This window comes from Anoplophora glabripennis, unplaced genomic scaffold (assembly GCF_000390285.2).
Source record: "Anoplophora glabripennis isolate ALB-LARVAE unplaced genomic scaffold, Agla_2.0 scaffold423, whole genome shotgun sequence".
Classification (NCBI taxonomy): domain Eukaryota; kingdom Metazoa; phylum Arthropoda; class Insecta; order Coleoptera; family Cerambycidae; genus Anoplophora; species Anoplophora glabripennis.
In genome coordinates, this window is record NW_019416529.1 from 442,824 (window position 1) to 462,918 (window position 20,095).

At 32.8% G+C, this 20,095-nt stretch overlaps 2 protein-coding genes across 2 annotated transcripts; both read left to right on the forward strand.

The window, feature by feature from the left end:
* Window positions 1-412: 412 nt before the first annotated feature.
* On the forward strand, window positions 413-7,014 carry LOC108911763 (protein GPR107). Its single transcript, XM_018716778.2, has 6 exons — window positions 413-800; window positions 1,028-1,138; window positions 1,722-1,870; window positions 1,924-2,074; window positions 2,175-3,109; window positions 6,575-7,014. Exons 1-6 carry the CDS (start codon window positions 717-719, stop codon window positions 6,720-6,722), a joined length of 1,578 nt encoding a protein of 525 aa, XP_018572294.1. The 5' UTR covers window positions 413-716; the 3' UTR covers window positions 6,723-7,014.
* Window positions 7,015-8,015: 1,001 nt separating this feature from the next.
* On the forward strand, window positions 8,016-19,449 carry LOC108911761 (glycosyltransferase-like domain-containing protein 1). The gene is made up of 5 exons (XM_018716774.1): window positions 8,016-8,200; window positions 8,258-8,546; window positions 8,645-9,091; window positions 9,600-9,855; window positions 19,279-19,449. The coding sequence occupies exons 1-5, from the start codon at window positions 8,107-8,109 to the stop codon at window positions 19,447-19,449; spliced, it is 1,257 nt and encodes a 418-aa protein (XP_018572290.1). The 5' UTR covers window positions 8,016-8,106.
* The last annotated feature ends 646 nt before the right edge of the window (window positions 19,450-20,095 follow it).

Here is a 20,095-nt window from a genome sequence, read left to right on the forward strand (position 1 = left end):
CATAAACATGACACTACCCCCGGGGTTTACACAGACGAGCCGGCGAAGCAAGAAGAGCGCCAGAAGAAAGGGCCCTAGCCGGCGGGGCCCAGCCAGGACAAAAGGAGGTCCCACAAAGCGCCTACACCGGCCGCATTTGCGGTCGGGGTAGACGACGGATGGGGCCCACCTACGAAGGCTGTCCAGGCCTACACGAGATGAGGCAGGATAAAGAGGGATAATCCCCCTCGATCCCAAATCATTGAGGCCAATTTCTAGCCATAGAATAATGGCGCGGCGCGGTACTAGTGGTACTACTCCTACAAGGGTGGAACCATTGTTCTAACAATCACATTATTTTTCCGAACGCTTCCCACTTGTAATGTTTAGTGCTTTTAGTTGTTGCAGTTGTCTGTTATAGTAGTTGTTTTGTTACACATGTTCAAATTTGACAGTCACGGATTTGACAGCGAATCTAATATTTTATTAAAAATATTTTATTTTGTGCGAGTGTTTTAACAGAATTTAATTAGTGTTGTGATAAACTTAATTATTATAACCCAATTTGGTGACCTTCCTAAAATACTAAAAACCTTCGTTTTCTACTATTGATACAGATCATATGGTTTATTTTGGATTGTTGGTATAGGTTCTAGAAATTATAGTGATTATATGCTCTATCACATTATAATGTCTACATGGTTACCCCAAATCAATAGCTTTATTTAAAAATAATTATGAGGTCCTCTTTGGAAAAAATTATTTGTATTTACATTTGTACAGCATTGTCTTCTGCCCGAATACATAATCTGGAAATAACAGTAAGTACCTAGCGTAATCATCCAGTGTTCCAAATCATGTACAAAGATTTACGCATTTTATGCTTAAAATTTATTTATAAATATCTTGAAAATCTTTAGTATTTATGAATTTCTATAGAAATAAGTCGGATTAGTTACATATATGATATACGATTTAATACAAGAATGTTTGACTTAGATATAGATATTTGAAGTATCAGAAGTGAAAATTTATTTATCATTTTTAGAACGATGCACGTAGATACATTGCCCTTAGTACGTTTGGATTTTATACTGGAGGGGTCCTAGAAGTAAAGTTAATCAATTTTCGAGCTACTCCTAAGAATGATTCCGCTGTGGTAAGTGGGCATTAATTTGAATTACGCATAACTTTATAGGTTAATTAGTTAGAACAGCAATTCAGAATAATATATTACAATTCAGTTTTAATTCCATATTAAGGTACCACTAACAATAAAACTTAGTTTGGTAGGACGAAGATATATTTGGGAACTTATTAATCCAATAGTATTGCAGAAACATTTTTATGCTCTATGTTCTATATACTCGTACTTATATTTTAGTATGCTGTATTCATTGTAGTAAAATTGAAAATTTATAATTTTTACTAGAAGTGTCTAATATATCAAAAACTAATGAAACGAGTAAAGTCCTGTAGTAGTGTCCTGTTGGACCACAAAGCATGTGTATGCTTTGTGCTTTTAATTCCTGTTTTTAAACTGATTTATTTCCATAACACTAATTTAACCCTGTTGGGTTAGGTAGGGTTAGGGGTTGGGTTAGGTTGGGTTAGGTTAGGTACTCGTAATACTCTAAGGTGTTACTTGTTGTATAAAATCAAAATGGGGTATTTTAATAAAATAAGACTATTAGGATATTGAAAATAATAATATGATACAATTTTACTAATAAAAAAAGTAGTTTGGTTTCAGCCTGGATAAAACCATAAATGATGGCATGAATCCTTATCTAGATGGCCATCAAGATCACTGCGTCTTAGAAGACGAAGTGAAAATACTTAATAATGATGAAATTGTAATCTATTTTAAACTTGATCTCAAAAATAAAAAGTAAGAACTTAATTCTATAAGTTTACAGTATACTAAATACAATTTACTTTTAGATTAAAAGTAATATGTAAAGAAAAACAAATCGTTCACATCTACAAAAGCAGTGAAGATATGAAGACTGCGTCAGGTACAGGATCTTGCAATAATTTAGATTTTGATATAAAGTCAGACGTTGAAAATGAATTTTCCTATTACAATGCTTCCGTAAGTATTCCTTCCAAGGTTTTTCATGTTCAGTACGTACTATTTTCAAAACTACCGATTTGATTTTTAATTATTAGAGAAATATGTTATTACATTTTAGTTTGCCATGGCCGTGGAAAGTATTCAAGAGGAAGGACTTTATAACTTGTTCTTCCACAGTTGCCCGAACTATAATCCCGACACAGAGACTTTCGTGGATTTTACCGTGGAAATTGTTGAACATAACCCAAGCAGCTACTTATCTGCTGGAGACATGCCTTTACCTGCTCTTTACTGCATGATGTCTATTCTATTTCTGTTGTCGGGCATGTTTTGGGTCTTTTTGCTGAGACAATCTAAGCACCCCGTTTTCAAAATACACTACATGATGACTGTGCTAGTGTTCCTAAAGGCAATCTCTCTAGCGTTTCATGGAGTCAATTATCATTACATCGAGAGACTAGGAGTCCATCTGGCTACTTGGGCTATACTGTTTTATGTTGCGCACTTACTCAAAGGGGCATTATTGTTCGTGGTTCTGGTACTTGTCGGCACTGGATGGACTTTCATTAAACACGTCCTCACTCCGAGAGACAAGCGACTTTTCATGGCTGTAATACCCCTTCAAGTGCTTGCTAACATAGCGGAGATTATATTAGAAGAGAGCGAGGAAGGTGCTCGTGAATATGTCGCATGGAAGAATTTCGTTATACTCGTCGATTTGTTATGTTGCGGTTGTATATTGTTCCCTGTCGTCTGGTCTATAAGACACCTGCAAGAGGCTTCGCAGACCGATGGAAAGGCTGCTATGAATCTGAGAAAGTTGAAGTTGTTCAGGCACTTTTATGTCATGATCGTGTGTTACATCTACTCGACAAGGATTATAGTATATCTGTTGAAGATTACAGTACCGTTTCAGTACGGGTGGTTACATGAAATGTTCCGTGAAATGGCCACTTACGTGTTCTTTGTTCTCACGGCTTATAAATTTAGACCAGCTTCACAGAATCCGTATTTTGCACTCAGTGATGACGAGGATGATGAAATGGATCAAGTGTGAGTATATTATACAACCTCGATATTAATTTGTGATTCAATGAGAATAGGATGAATTCCACTTAAAAAAATATATACAGGGTGATTCAGTCGTAATGTCATTAATTTTAAGAGCAGATAGAGAAAAATGAGTATAATACGATGGCGTGATTAAAAAAAAAAATTAAATGCATATTTAAGCAGAAAAAAAATATTTTCAAATCATTATTTAACCCCCTTTTCAGGCTGTTACTGACCGGCTGACGTCAGTCGGTTATTCAGAATTTGCGCACGGCTACGATATCAACAACGTGCCTTAGATGCAACGTTGCCATATTTATATATTTTTGCACATATAAAGACAATAAATAAACGGTTTGCTCACGTCAGCCAATAATAATTTAAAATGCTATAAATTATTTTTTATAATTATGCAATCAACACATTAAATTGTTATTGTTCCCCAGCAAAAACCTCGAGGAGGTATGAGCATGCCTTGTCAAAAATCAGTTCTTATTAACATAATAATGTTAATTTTTTAATTTGCTGCAAGCCTTCGGGCTTACAGCAAATGTTCAAATACATTAGCGTTACCATCTATGCACAAGTGTACACGTTGGATAGATGAGTGGCGGATGCGATGGAATAAACCAGGGTTTTTACATATTTCTTCAGCGGCATCTTCGATACAATTCCGCAACTGCTCTACATTCTCTACCTCGGTGTGATACACAACAGATTTCATATAACCTTGTATACAAAACTCCATAGGATTTAGGTCCGGCGAGCGTGCTGTCCATCTTATGGGCCCTCCTCTCCCTACCCACCGACTGGGACATTGATCGTCTAAAAATCCACGGACATCGCGAGCAAAATGGGCCGGAGCTCCGTTGTGCATATACTATATATCCCATAGCATCTGAAGAGGAAGGTTTTCAAACAATTCTACTAAAAATTTAAAGTAATGTGGCCCATTCAGATGTTCAGGTAGAAAATGCGGCCCAATTAAATGATCGCCATCTATTCCTGCCCATATATTGAAACTGAATCTCCTCTGAAAGCTAAACCGACGAGTAGTGTGCGGGTTTTCATGTGACCAAATGTGACTATTATGGCTCCAAAGAAATTAGCTCTGTTTCACTTTAAATAAAATTTAATATTGAAGTTACAAAACTCCAAGAGTTCAAATAATTTAAATTTCATTTCATAACCATTTCAATTTCATTACAGAAATAATGACAAAAAACCAACACTCACTAGATAAATTATAAAGAGAGGGTGAAATGTATGTAGTATTTAAATATTGACTGTAAGTAATAATAGGAGAGAGACTTGTATATTCCATAAAAAAACAATCGGACGGAGACAAATAAACAACTTGTTTCATATTTTCGACCTAGGCTAACCTGTCCAGGTCACTAACCTTCTAACCCACTTTTGACTTGAACGTGCACTATATGACTGTCGTAGAATTGTATTCGATGCAAAGTAGAGCAAAAAGTTGTTGATTTTTTATCAAAGGAAAATCGTGTCATCATTTTTAGAAGGCGCAAGATAAACTATTTCAATTTTAAAATGAAATTGAATGTAAAATCTGCATGCGCACTGTGTTCTGGTAATAGCTGTAGTCGACCATGTGCATTGAGTGTACAAAGTGATCGGTTATACATCAAATACTAACTTGGTGAGCTTGGTCATAAATCGGAGAGCGCCTCCAAAAAACAAGTAAACAACAGTGGCACGCACAAAGGTAAAATGTAGTACATGCACAAACATTTTTGTCTCGATACATGATAAATAGATATTTTACCTTCAATATTGTGATAACAAGTGTTATTTATTTATTATAATGTTGATACTAAAACAACAAATGAATAGGGATGATTGTTTTCGAATGTACGGTTATTACAAATTATCATTTTTAATATTATTAACGTTTTCACGTTTTATAATTTATTATGTTAAATAATACACAGTTTTAGTATTATGTTCAATTTATTATTCAATATGCAGTTGAGTATAACCAAAGTTTACATAATAAATGTAAACTTTAGTGTAAATGTAAACTTTGGTGTAACCTAGGTAGGTACTTAATTGTTTTTGAGAAAGTAATATGTTTTTTACCTGTTTAAAATGCCAGCACGAGTAAAACAGCATTCATCCGTCCAGAGCACTTTGTTAATAAAGTTAGGTTCTGTTGCACTTCGATTTAGGAACCAATTACAAAATTCAAGACGATTAGGTTCTAAAGATTGAACTTTTTGAAAATGGTGTAGGTTGAGTGAATTCTCGCGCAATATCCGCCAAACTTTGGTTTGTGATATCTTTGTGATATCTCCAGTCGCCTTGAAATTGTTCTTGTGGAAATAGTAGGCTGCTCCTCGACTAAATTTAAAACAGCCTCTATCACATTTAAGTCATTTTGTCAATGTCCTGCACGTTCTCTGCGCAGTATGATTGACCCCATGTCACGAAGACGTTGAATGGTTTGCACAATTGTCCACGGGCTTGGGAAGTTCTGTCTATCAGCGGCATTTGCGTTCTGTACACTCCCTATAAAATCACCATATCCTCATATTCGTGTGTCTTTTCAATCCACACCCCCTCTCCATCTATATGGTGTGATCTTCACGCCTTTGCAGGAAAAATGCGGGAGATATGGAGGGTGGTAGATTTGAATAAATGCTTTAAATTGTTAATGGTTTTGTAACTGTGTGTAATGTATTTTGTATATTCGGGTATTTAGTGTGCCGACTTTTTTTAATTGATAAAATACGGTGTGCCTACAAACTTCTGCTTTATTTATTTTCTTTTAACGAAAGTTGACTTCGAGAAGTCAGGTTTGTTAAAACATTTTGCACTAAGTTCATACAATCGTTAAAGTTATTTATAATAAAATGTAGCATGATCCTCATACGTTTAATTCGGAACCCAAAGTAAATGTGAACCACAGATTATGATGTGAACTTGGCAACGCTGTTCGCTTCAGCTGACGACTGATTCGTGACATTACGTTACAAAATTTTCCGACCATCTGGGCATCTGGCAGGGCCATCCTCTTAGCGGGAGTTATGGGTTGATTTCCTTCAATTTTAAAAGTGGAGTAAAAATTTTTTTTTCCGATTTTCTGTCTTTATTAAGCCTTCCGAATATGTGGTTACAATTAATGACATTATGACTGAATCATCCTGTATATTTCAAAAAATTTTTGTAAAATGTCTGAAGTATTATAGATTTGTTGCTGTTGGCACTGCAAGCTTGGCCGCAGAATAATACATTGCGAAATTGTCACTTTATACAATAACTTCTTAATTTTGTGTCTTTAAGTATGTCATTTCATCGTTCTCCACATTAATATTATTTTGTGGAATTCCAATGAAACGTGATGTACAAAAAAAATTATTATTCTGTTTATTGATTTATTAAAATAACTAATTTCGGAACATTATGTTATTGATATTTATTTATCAACTGTCTTGTTTACAGACTTACAGAGTCGGGAGCGACGGAGGGGTTAAGGAAAGTTAATTCTAGGGTGACTAAAGTACCGCTGCATCAGCAGATTTTAACTGAGGTAACGGAGGAAGAGAAAAATGCATTGCTTGGAAAAGAGAGCAGCCATGAATATGATTAATTTTCAAATTCCACTCTTGTGTTAGGCTTTTAGAATAATTATTGATACTGTGATAGTATTAAGACCATAAGACCTGTTTGTCGAGTGATTAAATAACAAACAAATTATGTAACATTGACTACACTGATTTTATAGTAATAATGTATTAATTTATTTGAAATGCATAATTATATCACTAAAATAATAAATAAAATATCGTGTTCATTTATTAATTTATAGATTGTAATAAAATAGGAATAATTTACTTTATGTTGCTACAAACCTCGTATGTTTTTTTTTTTATTAAAGACAATATGCCTTAAACTGAATTTATATTACATTAATGCATGCTAACCTCATGTATGTTTTTTTTTATTAAAGACAATATTCCTTAAACTGAATTTATATAAAACTAAAGCATATAAAAGAGAGCTAAAAAGAGGAGGTAACTGGAGAAAACTACCACCCAGTATAACGATTTGACTAAAGTTTTAACAAATAATACTCCAAATAAATGTGCCAAATTTGAACGCGATCGGTAAAAGGGTTATGAAGTTATTAATTAAAATTAGTTTTATTTTTGACTTTTTTTGAAAAAAATTTTTAACTTTTTTTGGAGATCGTATTTATTTATTTATTTATCGTTGTGAATATGCAGTCAAACGTTGTTGGTGAAACTTGCGGACACCCTGTATAGATAAATCAATTTATTAAAAAGTGAAAATTTTAATAAATTAAAATCGTAATAATAAGGGAAATACCAACAAAAGAAATAGATACACAGATTTTGCATAAATCTGTTTAGTTATTTGAAACGATCCACATTTATCCTTCTATGCAGTGGTATGCAGCATATATCTAGGTATTTTAATTTTCTAATGGTATCATATGCATTTCTTTTTTGGAATAAATTTCTTTGATTGCACGTTACGTGTTTCATGTATCTTCGATATACAGGGTGTCCTGAAGCTAATGAGATATACAAACGAGGAACTTTAATTTTAATATTAAAAGTATGAAAAGAAAAAGCAGTTAAAAATAATATTTTTGTCATTTAAAGATTTGACTATATTTTTGCCACTTGAATTATAGTTCTCAACAATTTGGAGTAAAGTACAAATACATATGAATTCGGCATCTCTAAAAATGGTGGCATGCCTCACAAATAAAATACGATTTGACGGGAGCTGGAGTAGCCTATCTTTAAGTCTATGATCCGTGGAAACGCGCTACTGGTTATTACAAATTGCAACTACCAGAGTCAGCGACGTCAGCGTACCAAGACCAAGTAAACTACTAACCTCAAATTTTGTTATGAGTATTGATGTTGATTACTTTTACTTATTTCTATTTGTATTTAGGGAGTTCACAGTTTTCAATAATGAAATAAATTTCCTGTTGTGCTATGGAGAACTTTTGTATTAATGGACCTAAAGTACTATTTATTGAACCATTTTATGGAGGTTCACACAAAGAACTTATCGACACCCTATCAGGAAGTATTGTTTATAATTCTTATATATGAAGACAAATTTTGTCATATTGCAATATTTTAGGCTTAGATGAAAGAGGAATTAAATATACCCTGGTGACTTTATCTGCAAGGAAATGGCATTGGAGGGCACGTTGCAGTGCTCTGATATTATGTGATAGAATACCGAGAATATCGACACAGACAGTTCTTTTTTGTAGTTCAGTATTAAACTTAGCAGAATTATTGGGACTTAGGCCGGACTTGTGCGGTTTAAAAAAGATTGTATACTTTCATGAGAATCAATTAATCTATCCGGTGCAACAGATCAAGGACCGAGACATACAATATGCCTATAATGAAATAACAACTAGGTGAACAATTTCGGTAATTGCATTTTTAATTGATACATTTTGGAAACTCATTTCAGTTTGGCAGCAGATCATTTGTTATTTAATTCTAATTTTAATAGATCGTCGTTTTTGGAGAGCATTATTAAAATATTAAAAATCTTTCCTGACAATAAACCAATGGGAATTAGAGAACGCATTGAAGGAAAATCGGAAGTGTTATATTTTCCTGTAAAATTTCCTTTAGATATTCAAATGAACTTGACTAGTGAATTGGAAGAATCAATTTTACACATAGTCTGGCCGCACCGTTGGGAGTTTGATAAGGGTCCTGATGACTTCTTCAATGTAATGTTGAAGCTTAAGCAAAGCAAATGCAAATTCAAGTTATCAGTTTTAGGACAAACATATACTGATGTTTCAGAAATATTTAACAAGACCAGGGAAGAACTGAATGATAATATTGTTCATTTTGGATATGTAGAGAGTAAAAGAAAATATCTTGAAGTGTTAAACTCAAGCCATATAGTTGTGTCTACTGCAAAACATGAATTTTTTGGGGTCTCCATGTAAGTATATATTTTTTCCCTAGATGCCGAATCCCTTGGGCTCTGGGTGTTTAAACATCCACAGCGATTTGGTTGAGTTGGACATTTTTATTTATAAAATTTGTAAGGCACAACAATTTTGGTGATTTTGCTGTGGGTGCTAGGCAACCAGAGTGATTTCTCTTTCAAACATATCAAAATGCCTTTAGTCAGTGATTCTATTCATAAAAATAGTAGTTTTTTTTTAAATCTCAATACTAATTAAATGTAAGCCCAAAATTATATGTATATTTTTTAAAATTAGTGTTTGGCCACAACTCTTTTTCAAATTTGGTTCCTTTTATAAGATACTAGAATTTATACTGGAAACGTGGTAAATATAAAATAAAACATAACTTTGATGTTATGGAACTCCATCAATATTGAGTTTTCGAGTAACAAGAATTTTTCAAAGCTTTTACCATTAATTGTTTTAAAGCCGTAATGAATAATTGTTGAGGTTTTGGTAATTGTTGCCTCAATTTTACAGAATGGAAGCAACATACTGTGGTTGTTTGCCTCTATTGCCCAGAGATTTGGTTTATCCGGAAATTTATCCAACTGAATGTTTGTATAAAGATTTAGAAGAGCTGTATTGCATGTTGGAACAATTTTGTTTGCACCCTAAATCAGCAGTTGATCTGAGGTCCAAACTTCGATTTGACTTTGAAAAATATTCATCAGAAGTTTTGCTACCAGATTACGTTAATAAATTGGAAATAAACGTTGATTTACGATATATCCATGTTTTATTTCTTCCTACTTGTAAAGCATCTAGCTTTATATATATTTCATACCAATCAGTAAGGCAGAGAGTATGGTAACTTTTGAATTTTTAAAGGAACTTTTCATAAAAATGTTTTAATGTTTCGGTCATTTTACCGCAACAGTGAAGCTGCAAGAATTATATCTAGTTCTATCTGTATATCTTAAATCTTATTTTATTTTTTGTTATAGTTCTAATTTATTTAATCATTACCAAATTATGTGAGAATGTTACAAAAATAATATGAATTGGGTACCATAGGAATGCAATAAGGTAAGCTTATAACATTTGCTCATTATTTATTGTAAATACATAAATACATACAAGACATATATTACAAACTATTATAAACAAGACTATAGTGAATATTTCATACTTAGGCAGTTTCTGCAGGTTAAATATTTCTCGCCCTTATATCACAGTTATTTTCAAATTAATAAGTAACGAATACAATCGCAAGTAGTTATCTCTTATGTATAAGTAATATAAGGTCTATTTTTACAGCAGCTGAGGACTGAAAGGTGTTTTACCAATTCATTCGTGGCCTTAGACTCGCTGAAAGTATGTGACAACTTAAGAGAGGCAGAGTATATCTGATAGTTTGATAACAGTTTGAGACTGCTGTAAGAACAAACCTATACAGAGTGTTTGTAAATGAAGTTGGTACTAGTGAATTTAGAGCCAAAAATTCTTATTTTCGGCTTTTGGCTGGATTGAAGTAAAAATTCTTTATATGAATGTTGTACCCCTGAGGCGATATACCCTCTTAAAGGAGGGGATTGAAATTCACATTTTAATTTTTTTTCTTTAACATCAGGAATGCTAGAGACACGAAACTTGTTATGAGTATCCTACTAATAAAGACACAACTTTTCAATACTTGTTCGACCATTGGCGTATTTTATAAAGGAGTGAAACAGTTGCAATATTTTATTAGAAATATATTTAAAAATATTTATTGGGAAGCCTGATTTATTGCCTAACTTTTTTACTTCTTGTAATTTTTCGATAAAACCGATAATTTTCTAGTAAAAAAATTAGATGCGTCATCGTTCACTAAAAGGGTAATTGCGAAAATTTGTAAAAATAAAGTAGGCGGATGTCGTAACAAATAAATAATTGTTATTTATCATATTAATAAATTGACACTTTCTATCAACCAATAATTAGTACCAATTGATTAATTTTTTATCAGAATAATTATGGCAATTAATATTTATACTAATGACGAATATGTCGACATGCTCCAAGTGTTTTTCGAATCCAGAAAAAATAGTAACGCTGCAGTAAGATTATACCACCAAAGATATCCAAACCGACCGATTCCTCATAGACAGACATTGGCCTCGGTGGAAAGAAGGCTTTGTGAAACGTAAAATTCAGCCCAATCGTGAGGGTGCCGGAAGAAGGCGTAATGACCGAACTGTTGAAACTGAGGAAGCTATACTGGAACATCTAGAACAAGACTGTGGTACAAGCAAAAGACATGTGTCCAGGCAACTGCAAGTTTCTCAGTCTTGTGTGGAATGTAGCTCATGAAAATCTTTTATACCCTTTTCACCATCAACCCGTGCAAGAATTGAATGACCCTGATTTACCTAACCGCATGGAGTTTTGTCAATTCATATTTCCAGGCATGACTTAAATTTCCTAATGAAGCAAATTTTTCTAGAGTAGCTGCAGTAAACCTTCATAATGTTCATTCATGGTCGGAAGATAATACTCATGAAATATTTGTTTCAAGACGTCAACATAATTTCAGTTTAAACGTTTGGATGGTAATTGTAGGAAATACTCTAGTAGTAGGTCCTTTTATTCTTCCACACAGGCTTGCAGCGGCCGAGTATTTTAGATTTTTGAACGAAAATGTCGCAACATTACTTGAGGATGTACCCCTCGCTACACGTCAGGTGATGTGGTATATCCACGATGGGGCGTCTGCACATAGTACACTTGCCGTTAGAGTATGGTTAAATTTAAATCACCTGAATTGCTTGGTCGTGGTCATGATGCCCCTGTTTGTTGGCCTGCACATTCACCTGACCTAACGCCTATGGATTTTTTTTTGTGGGGACACATAAATAGTATTGTTTATGTCACTCCTGTTGCCTCCTTAGAAGAACTAGACTTAAGAATATTTCAGGCAGCAGATGGTCTTCGCAATAACCAAGAACTGTTTGTGTGAGTGCGTTATAACTTCAATAGACGTATTAGGTTATGCTTGCAGCAAAATGGAAATTATTTCGAGAATATTCTTTAAATTTAATTTTGCATTTCTTGTTTTTCGTTTGTATTTTTTATTTCATATACTTAAATAATTTGACCTAATATGTCCCATAGTCATAAGTTATCAAACATTTTTCATTAATTAATAGCAAATTATTCTTAATGTTATTATTAAATTACCAGCTTATTGACAGAAAGTGTCAATTTATTAATATGATAAATAACAATTTTTTTGTTGTGACATCCGCTACTTTATTTTATAAATTTTCGCAATTACCCCTTTAATGAACGATGACGCATCTAATTATTTTACTAGAAAACTATCGGTTTTATCGAAAAATTACAAGAGGTTAAAAAGTTGCACAATAAATCAGTCTTTTTAACAAATATTTTTAAATAAATAATTTACCTCATATAAAAAATTTCTAATAAAATATTGCAATGGGGTCGACTGTTTCACTCCTTTATAAAATATGCCAATGATCGAACAAATATTGAAAAGTTGTCTTGTTATAGAAAAAAATTTAAAATGTGAATTTCAATCCCCTGCTTTAAGAGGGGTGCAACTTTCATATAAGGTATTTTTACTTCAATCCTCTTATTTTTGGCTCTACATTCACTTGTACCATTTTTGCTACTTCAATTAAAACACCCTGTAGAATTATGAGAGTCACCTGTTTACCTCATAAAAATACTTAACTTTGAAGCTCGTATTTGAGTACCTAAGTATTTGCTATATTCCATTATATACTATTTGTATTTTGTTTGTATGTAGGTACAGCTCCAAAGATCTTATTTTGAATAATGATAAGATAAAATTGATGTATTTATGCAACTTATTTTAGAAAATTAATGTTCGTTTTCGAGCTACAAAGTGCTAAGGTTAAAAAAATTGAAGAGTAATAAAAAATAAATTATTAAAAATAATTATAAGCTGTTATTATGAGATAAACAAGCTAACGGCTTTATATTGTTCTGAATATTTTGTTGGAATTAATCTATTTGAGTCGGCAAATTAAAACTGCGTTTAAAGTCAAGAATTAATTTCGTAATATCACCATTTCAAAATCTATATCTATTAATTCATCTTCTGATACACCGTAACATATTTCTTTCCTTTTCCATTAAAAATAATCTGTCCATTATACAGGGTGTCCAGAAATGATGAGCAAAAAATTCAGGGGATAATTCTAGACCGAAAATAAATGCTACCTCTTTCTATAACATATTTTCCAAAACTGATTATTAACGGAGTTACAGGGTGTTAAAGTTAAATTTTATTTGCAGTTTTTTTGCAATACCTTTTGCCACACTCATAATATTTTGACGAAATTTCGGATATGGGGGTTTTTCGGGATGAGGATTATAAATTTGCCCACCGTTTTTTCGCATTTTGTAGAGGGCACCACATACGAGCCTTTATTTTGATTTGAATGGTTCCAACTTTTTTGTGCTACACTTTATGCGACTTTTGACTGAATATTTTTGTTCTCCCAACCTTTTGACATAAAAAAGGTATACTTTATTTGTTTCTATAAATCTAACCGTTTTCGAGAATAACGCTAAAATAACATTGCTTGCATGTGATGAATACGAAATCCGTTAATAATCAGTTTTGGAAAAAATGTTATAGAAAGAGGTAGCATTTATTTTCGGTCTAGAATTATCCCCTGAATTTTTTGCTCATCATTTCCGGACACCCTGTATACACGAGATTTTTTTCATACGATTATAAACATTTTCAACAGTCTATCGATTTCCAACTAAATAAATGCTAAAATGTATACAAAAATTACTAAAAGATGTTCGTTAATTAAGTAGTTAATCTTAAATTTACTTTCATCTTTTATTGGAAAAATGCAAATGTATATAAAACATTTTTACGAATATTTACATTTATCAAAATGGAATGTTGCTTTGCGCTTACACTCTTGAGAGAACAACTTATACTAGCCTTACATATTAAATACATTTCCATCAACGTGTGAACAGTATGTGCTTTATTGTACTTGTAATGTGGTGTTTCTGGAGATGGTAGTCAGTGGCGTAACACACAGAACGTTGTACGATACAGAGGTTCCAAACTCGCAAAAGTGTTTTCCAGAAAACGCAAATTTGTTATTGTTATAATAATGAAATTGTAACACCATTGGGAAAATTTAGACCTATTAACAAATCTTTGAAAAGTTACATCTTGTTTGTTGTATCGTCAACATTCTGTATACACACTATGTTCCAGATTGAGCAGCACCACTTTCATATTTTAGAGCATGAGTTGATTTTAATTATTTTTTTTCCATGGAGTACTTAATGAGATATACCTAAAAATGCGTAATTTCTGTTTGTACCTTTAGGTACTTGGCTCACTGTGTTAAAAAATTTGAAAAATCACATTAAACTTTTTTAAAGTAGAAAACTTATAGCTTAATTAAATCGTATGTGTGCCTATTAGCTAATGCTTAAATTTCATATTTATATTGGGCATACAGGGTATTTGCTATAGTAAGTACAATTTTTAAAACATATTATTTAGAAAACCTTGCATACATACATAAACTAATTCATCAATATGAGAAATTTTATGTTTGCAACATGAATTAGTCTTTGACAAAGCTTTTTAACACAACTGGCCACGAAGTTGGGATAGAAACAGTAATTATACAGGATGTTTGATTAAGGCAGGCTGTAATGGGAACCTATTGGTCCTATAGGTTCGGGGAAAAAATTCTTATAATAAAAGTGACCATGAAAATTTCGCTAAAAATATTTTAATTTTTCACAAATCTCTGTAAGAGGGAGCAACTGATCAAGAAATGTTTAAAATTGTCTTTAAATGAAAAAATGCCTTATTATCGTGGATATATTTTTTATCAGTTTTAGTCGATAGTCCATTTCGTAAAACTTTTCCTAGTGAAGTTTTTTATTTCCTCGATAAACAGAGGGGTGGGATAAATTTCTGTTATTAATTTGAAAAAATGCTGTTTTCGGATCGCTTTAATGGATTTTCTTGTAATTAGGTTTGTAAAATTACAATACCCTACAGATTTAATAAATGTTTTAGTGATGGCAAAAAGTTGTTTAATAAAGGTACAAAATGGCGATATGTTGAAACCTAACCTATTCCCTAATTTTTCTTGGAAATTTTAAATGGAACGATATACTTTTTGCTTAAGTCATTGTGGCCAACATTTAATTAAAATAAAACTGGTCAAAACCGCATCTTGATATCTCAATCCGTTTAGGAAATATTTAGATTTTTGTATTGTACCTAAAGAAAGAGAATAAATTTTCATTTACCCCCGTATCATTTCGAAACAAACGATATTTATTTGCTGTTTCGGTAATTATACAAGGTGATTCACAACTTATCCAAAAAAATTTGGGAATAGATGCGGCATGAGAAATGGAGTTAATAACGTAAAAAAAATATTTGTAAAATCCTTATAGTTTCCGAGAAAAAAATTATTGAAGTTATAGTACATTCAACCACTACATAGCTGGACAACTGTACCCTCTAGCGACATTCGCAATACGCGTGGAGAGCCATGTGACTCCTAATACTGAAATCCGTCGTTGCGGTAGTTTTTACCTATTATATGTGGTGTTGTAAACACCACATATAAGTGTTTTAGTAGTTAGTGTCAAAAATGGTTTGCGTGTATAGCAACTCAGAGTTGATGGATATCGTTTTAATTTATGGTGAAGCAAGACAACATTTGTATTATGGTGAAGCATTTGTGTTATGGTGAAGCAGCAAGACGTCATTTGTGTTAGTTCGTAGAAAGTACGACGGACCCAAATGTGTTTACACGTTAGTGGATAAAATTTTGAACAATAATTATTGTTGTAACATCGGGTATGTCAAATGATTTTATTATTTAAAAACACAAATAAATTTTATTAATAATTAAAGGCAAAAGCATTTGAATTTGCCGATATAAAAAGGTGCTATAAAATTCTATTTATTTCTTTCCTTGCGAAAGTTTTTGTCGGTTTTTATCACACCGCCATGCCGGTCGCATTGTGCGCGGTCAGGTTTTACAGTGGACCAATTTCCAGTGCCGTGCAGAAGTGTATTTTTAAATCAATTTCGAACTGCCCTTTTTGATTTTTTCTTTACAAAATTGTATTTGTAAGGGTCCCCTGTACATCCAGGATTTTTATTTTGGATAAGTCCTGAATCACCCTGTATATTATTTTACAAAAACCGGCCTGCCTTATAAAGAAAAGTCTGTTGTAGAGAGAATTGTAATAGCTTTCAAAAGAAATATTACTCAACCATTTGCCATTTAAATATTTCGGGGTGATGCTTACCCTTGCTTGGGGGTGAAAGTGGCGGAGTCAAAAATACCAGCAAAGAATGTCCCCCTTTAATCTAAAATCGACGGGTCTGAACGTTTCTACAATCTTGACGCAGTTCCTGAAAATGGCTCTGATTCGTTTTCATTTGGCCACCTTGTATATCAGTTCCTCATATTTTACAATATTTTTAGCAATTTCTTTATTTTTAATTTTTTTACCAAAATAGCGTCGACGTACTAGGGCTAAAGAGTTGAAACAAAAAAGCATTGCTTAAAATGTATCTTTACTTTTTGCAGAAAAGAACAATGATCTTAAATTATGCAGCTTTCTTATTCTTATTGGATTTTTAGTGAATGGGACATCTTTTATATGATAGCAGAATATATATTTATTGATAAAACAAGGTTTTATTAAGTGTTAAAATAGGTGTTCAAAAATATTTCCTCTTTCTTGGTTTATTCGGCAAACGATATCAATGTCATGTAGCATTTGTGGTGTAATATCAAGACAAGCTAGTCTTATTCTATTTATCATATCGTCACGAGTAGTTGGTGGCTCTCTATACTGGCTGTTACAAATTCGCTTCTCAGTACAGGGATCTCGAAAACGGTAAGAGATACAAACTAGCTTAAATGGGGGCAAAGTTGCGTAATCAGGGACCCAACATTATGTCTCTAAAAAATTAAGGCTAACATGATTAGTTTTCGAAATATTTGAAAAATTCGAAATTTTGGAAATCCGTTTTTGTTTAATTTCAGCATTGTTTGAGCTGATATTGAAAAAATAAGAACACTTTCTCATGGTCACTTTTTTCCCTCTATCGAATGGCATAATCAATTTTTATATGTAACGTTTCGTCTCTCTCGGACCATCATCAACTTCATTTTTTTAAATATGGCCCTAGAAATTTTATTACATTTTTTGCAAGCCTTCATGACCCTCAATACTATATTGCCTCAGTCCAAACTAGATTCGTTCCAAATTCATCTAAATTTTTTGTTTAGATTTATTTGTTTATTGAATTATCGTACACGTTAAGTGTCGTTAGATCCTGTGAACTCCATCTAGTTATTGTTACCACCATGCATTAAAATAAAAAATTATTAGAGTTTTATTCTCGTGTCCATAGTTATTTCTAGGCTTCTCGAGTGCTGAAAATTCAAACAAATTCCGATCAATTTTTTTCAGGATATTCATACAAACATGTTCTTTCACAGTTGCGGTTACAGACATAATAAATTCCGATAATATTACGCTGATCTTCATTTTCAACCTTTGCCAAAACGAAAATGCTTTTGAACATTTACTGAAATTTTTTAAAGAATAATATTTAGTTGGCGTTTTGGTTGTTCATATGCATTTTTAAGAATTAATTTGTCATAATAAAATTAAAATTGTAATAGATAATGTTTTAATTTTGACGCAACAACTTATTGAGTTTTGTTTGACCTAGTGATGGTAATAGTTTAAATGGATTTCACAGGGTCTAACGACACTTACAGTGTACAATAATACAATAAACAAAGGAATCTAAATAAAAAATTTAGATAAACTTGGAATGAATACACTGAAGATGATTTTTTGGAGACAAAACGTCTGAATGTGGTTCGGGCTGAGACAGTACAGTATTGGGGGTCATGAAGGTTTGCAAAAAATGTAATTAAATTTCTAGGGTCGTACTTAAAAAAATGATGTTGATGATGGTCCTGGAGAGACGAAACGTCACATATAAAAATTGATGATGCCATTCGATAGAGGGCAAAAAGTGGCCCTGAGCAAGTGTTCTTCTTTTTTCAATATCATCTCAAACTAAGCTGAAATGAAACAAAAACGGATTTCCAAAATTTCGTTTTTTTTTCAAATATTTCGAAAAGTAATCATGTTATCCTTGATTTTTTAGAGGCATAATGTTGGTCCCCTGATTACTCAACTTTGCCCCCATTTAAGCTAGTTTGTATCTCTTATCGGTTCCGAGATCTCTATAGTGAGAAGCGAATTTGTAACAGCCTGTACAGTCGCTCCGTACCGTCAATGGGTCACCCTGTATAGTGAGCCGTAGATCTTATCAAGTCTCACTCCATGTAAAAAAAAGAGAAAAAACCATTCTAAAATACAAGGGTGTGCTGACTCAAAGTAGAAAACAGTGTATGTATATAATCTGTTTAAAATGTTCTATTTTTTTTAAGTGGATTTCATTAAACTTTGTCGCTTTTTCAAAATATTAGGTATTCTTACTTTAAGACCACCTGGTTTACTACATACCTAGTTATTATCGGTCCCTCGTTAATATTTTTATTAAACTTATTTGGAATACGCCCAATTAAATATGTTTTAGTTTACAATCTTGAATTGTTGAAAATATGCAAAAAAGAAAAGTTGCAAGGTTAAAATTCCTACATCTTTTTTACCTTTAAAATAGTTTTAAATTAAAAATAAATAATAAAATAGAAGCTGCAAGGCTGACTCGTATGGTATATTAGTATTAAAAAACTTTATTTCAGTAAAATTATGCTATCTATAATGCATATTTCAACTCGTATAATTTGATTTATCCTAAAGAATATCTAAGTTATCACTTCAATTTTTATTCCTTTTGCTCCACCTGAAGGAGACAATTTTGATTTATTTTTCCAGTTTGTCCAACTGGAAACATATAAAAGTGAAAATTGTTTCTTATGTACACTATCTGAAATGCTTAAACAATATTCTTTCCCTCCTTTCATTACTACACCACCGTTGGAAGTTTCTCGTAATGTAAACAAATATTCGTAACAAAATCTTAGGCTAATCTCATTACTCCTCTTTATTCCTGGTTTGCTTAGCACCAAAAAGTAACAGATAATTGATCTTGTGCGTGCTTCGTGAAATATTTTAGACCGGTGTCGCCAGCGGCCTGCTGCTTTTATATCAAACACTTCTATGCTGGGTTATGGTCGTCGTGGCCGTTGGTGGAGGAGGCTTCATCAAGCCGCGGGCGGGGGTGCTGCTGGGTAGGCTGAGGGTTCTCAGCAAGGTGTTCCTGAAGTCTTCGGAGAACAGGCAGTAAATGTAGAATGTGATGGAGTAATTTGTCACTTCTAGTAGGTTGGCGATTGCTCGGAACACCTGTGGAATAATAAATACGTAGGTAGGCGTATGCTTGTGGAAGTACATATTTTTTTATGTATATCGGATGCATCGTGGGGATTTCGGTTATTTTTAGAGATAGAAGATGGTTCAAATTGCCGGATTTGACGACGACGAATAACGTGAACAGCATTAAATCAGTGATTTTCTGACAGATACTAGTAGCAAACGGATTGTGCCATCATGTAAAAAACAGCCTGTAGATATATGCTTATGTTTCCTACTCAAATTTATCATTAAATAATTTTTTATAAACATTTTTATGCAAACAAACGCGTTTTTTAGTTTTTTGCTTATAAAACCTAAACTAACAAAGCAATCTGAATGCTATTATGAGACAATTTGTAGAGAATCGAAATACGAATAAAGCGAGAGGTCGATCGATCCGATCGGATAATTAGAAACGAAGAAAATCCTGAAAAATCGGAAAATCTAGCGGTTTTTTTTAAATTCATTGCTTCGCCATATTTAAGTGTGCACAAACCAGGCGCTGTCGGACCAGTAGTTTTGGCACAATAGCAATTCGAATTTTTTGCTACACTATTTTGAGAAATTTCTAGATGCGT

Excerpts from the sequence above, each read along its gene's own strand:
- LOC108911763 (XM_018716778.2), top strand. The coding sequence starts at position 717 with ATGAGGTCCTCTTTGGAAAAAATTATTTGTATTTACATTTGTACAGCA. Across the intron at positions 1,139-1,721 it reads CTAAGAATGATTCCGCTGTG|TTTGGTTTCAGCCTGGATAA; the intron begins GTAAGTGGGCAT and ends TAAAAAAAGTAG. Across the intron at positions 1,871-1,923 it reads CTTGATCTCAAAAATAAAAA|ATTAAAAGTAATATGTAAAG; the intron begins GTAAGAACTTAA and ends ATTTACTTTTAG.
- LOC108911761 (XM_018716774.1), top strand. The coding sequence starts at position 8,107 with ATGGAGAACTTTTGTATTAATGGACCTAAAGTACTATTTATTGAACCA. Across the intron at positions 8,547-8,644 it reads TATAATGAAATAACAACTAG|ATCGTCGTTTTTGGAGAGCA; the intron begins GTGAACAATTTC and ends TAATTTTAATAG. Across the intron at positions 9,856-19,278 it reads TTGATTTACGATATATCCAT|ACCGGTGTCGCCAGCGGCCT; the intron begins GTTTTATTTCTT and ends GAAATATTTTAG.